Consider the following 989-nt stretch of genomic DNA (forward strand, 5'->3'; position numbering starts at 1 on the left):
GTCTTTAATTAGTCTTTAAATTTAATAATATATTATTTTAATTTTTTAATTAATTATGTCTCTTATTTTTAAAAATTCATTATTATTTGTTATTTATATACTATGAAGCATGCATAGTGCCACAATTTCAGGATCTACTCGTTAAAATATCCTTATGGCAACAAAATAAAATACATACCAAACTTAACAACTAAACTAACTATGTCTTTATACGTGACATATTGGAATTCAAAGGCCAACATCTAAAATTAAGTTCAAAATTTGTTAGTTGTGTTTGTTTAATTAGTTTTTTCGTTCCAGTTTCGTGCAGGCACGCACGCACGCAGCAGAATGTGCTGAATTCATTGTACAATTGGTACAACAATATTATTATGTAGTCAAGGCTAAGCATCATCATGTATATAAATAGGTGACACATCTAAAGACCTTAACCAAGAATCACAAACTCTATCATTGCTAGTTGTCAAAGAAGAGTTCCATTAACATACATGGCTGCAAGTATGACAACACTTTCTTGCTTCAAACTAAGAATATGTTTGTCGTTTTGTCTTGTAGGGTTAACACTAGCACAGTTACAACCTAGTACCTTCTATGACAATCGGTGTCCTAAAGCCCTTGTTACCATCAAAGCAGCAGTCAATCTTGCTGTCTTGAAGGAGCGTAGAATGGCTGCATCCTTGCTCCGTCTTCATTTCCATGATTGCTTTGTTCAAGTGAGTTATATATAAATATCGAAAACGTAATTATTCGTGTGTCTTCTTCTATCAGTTTAAATTTTCACAAGAAGTAATTTTATAACGTGATATTAAAATTTTTATAACTCAAAAAGTTCAGAGTTTAATTTTGTTGACTTCTAAAAAAAGAATTTTAATACAAGACAAATAAAAAAAATAAAACTTCTACAAAAATTTATGTGTTTACTTCTATTAATTTAAACTTTAAAATAAATTAATTTCATGACATTTTTTATTATTTATTTTAAAATTAAA

At 28.4% G+C, this 989-nt stretch overlaps 1 protein-coding gene across 1 annotated transcript in view; it reads left to right on the forward strand.

Moving 5' to 3' along the window:
* LOC107628505 (cationic peroxidase 1-like) overlaps window positions 436-989 on the forward strand; it is a 2,289-nt gene continuing 1,735 nt past the window's right edge. Inside the window, exon 1 of the mRNA XM_016331150.2 lies at window positions 436-713. Within this exon, the coding sequence (XP_016186636.1) occupies window positions 489-713 (225 nt within the window). The 5' untranslated portion in view covers window positions 436-488. The remainder of the gene's footprint in view (window positions 714-989) is intronic.

The sequence above is a fragment of the Arachis ipaensis genome, chromosome B02, assembly GCF_000816755.2.
Source record: "Arachis ipaensis cultivar K30076 chromosome B02, Araip1.1, whole genome shotgun sequence".
NCBI classification, from domain to species: domain Eukaryota; kingdom Viridiplantae; phylum Streptophyta; class Magnoliopsida; order Fabales; family Fabaceae; genus Arachis; species Arachis ipaensis.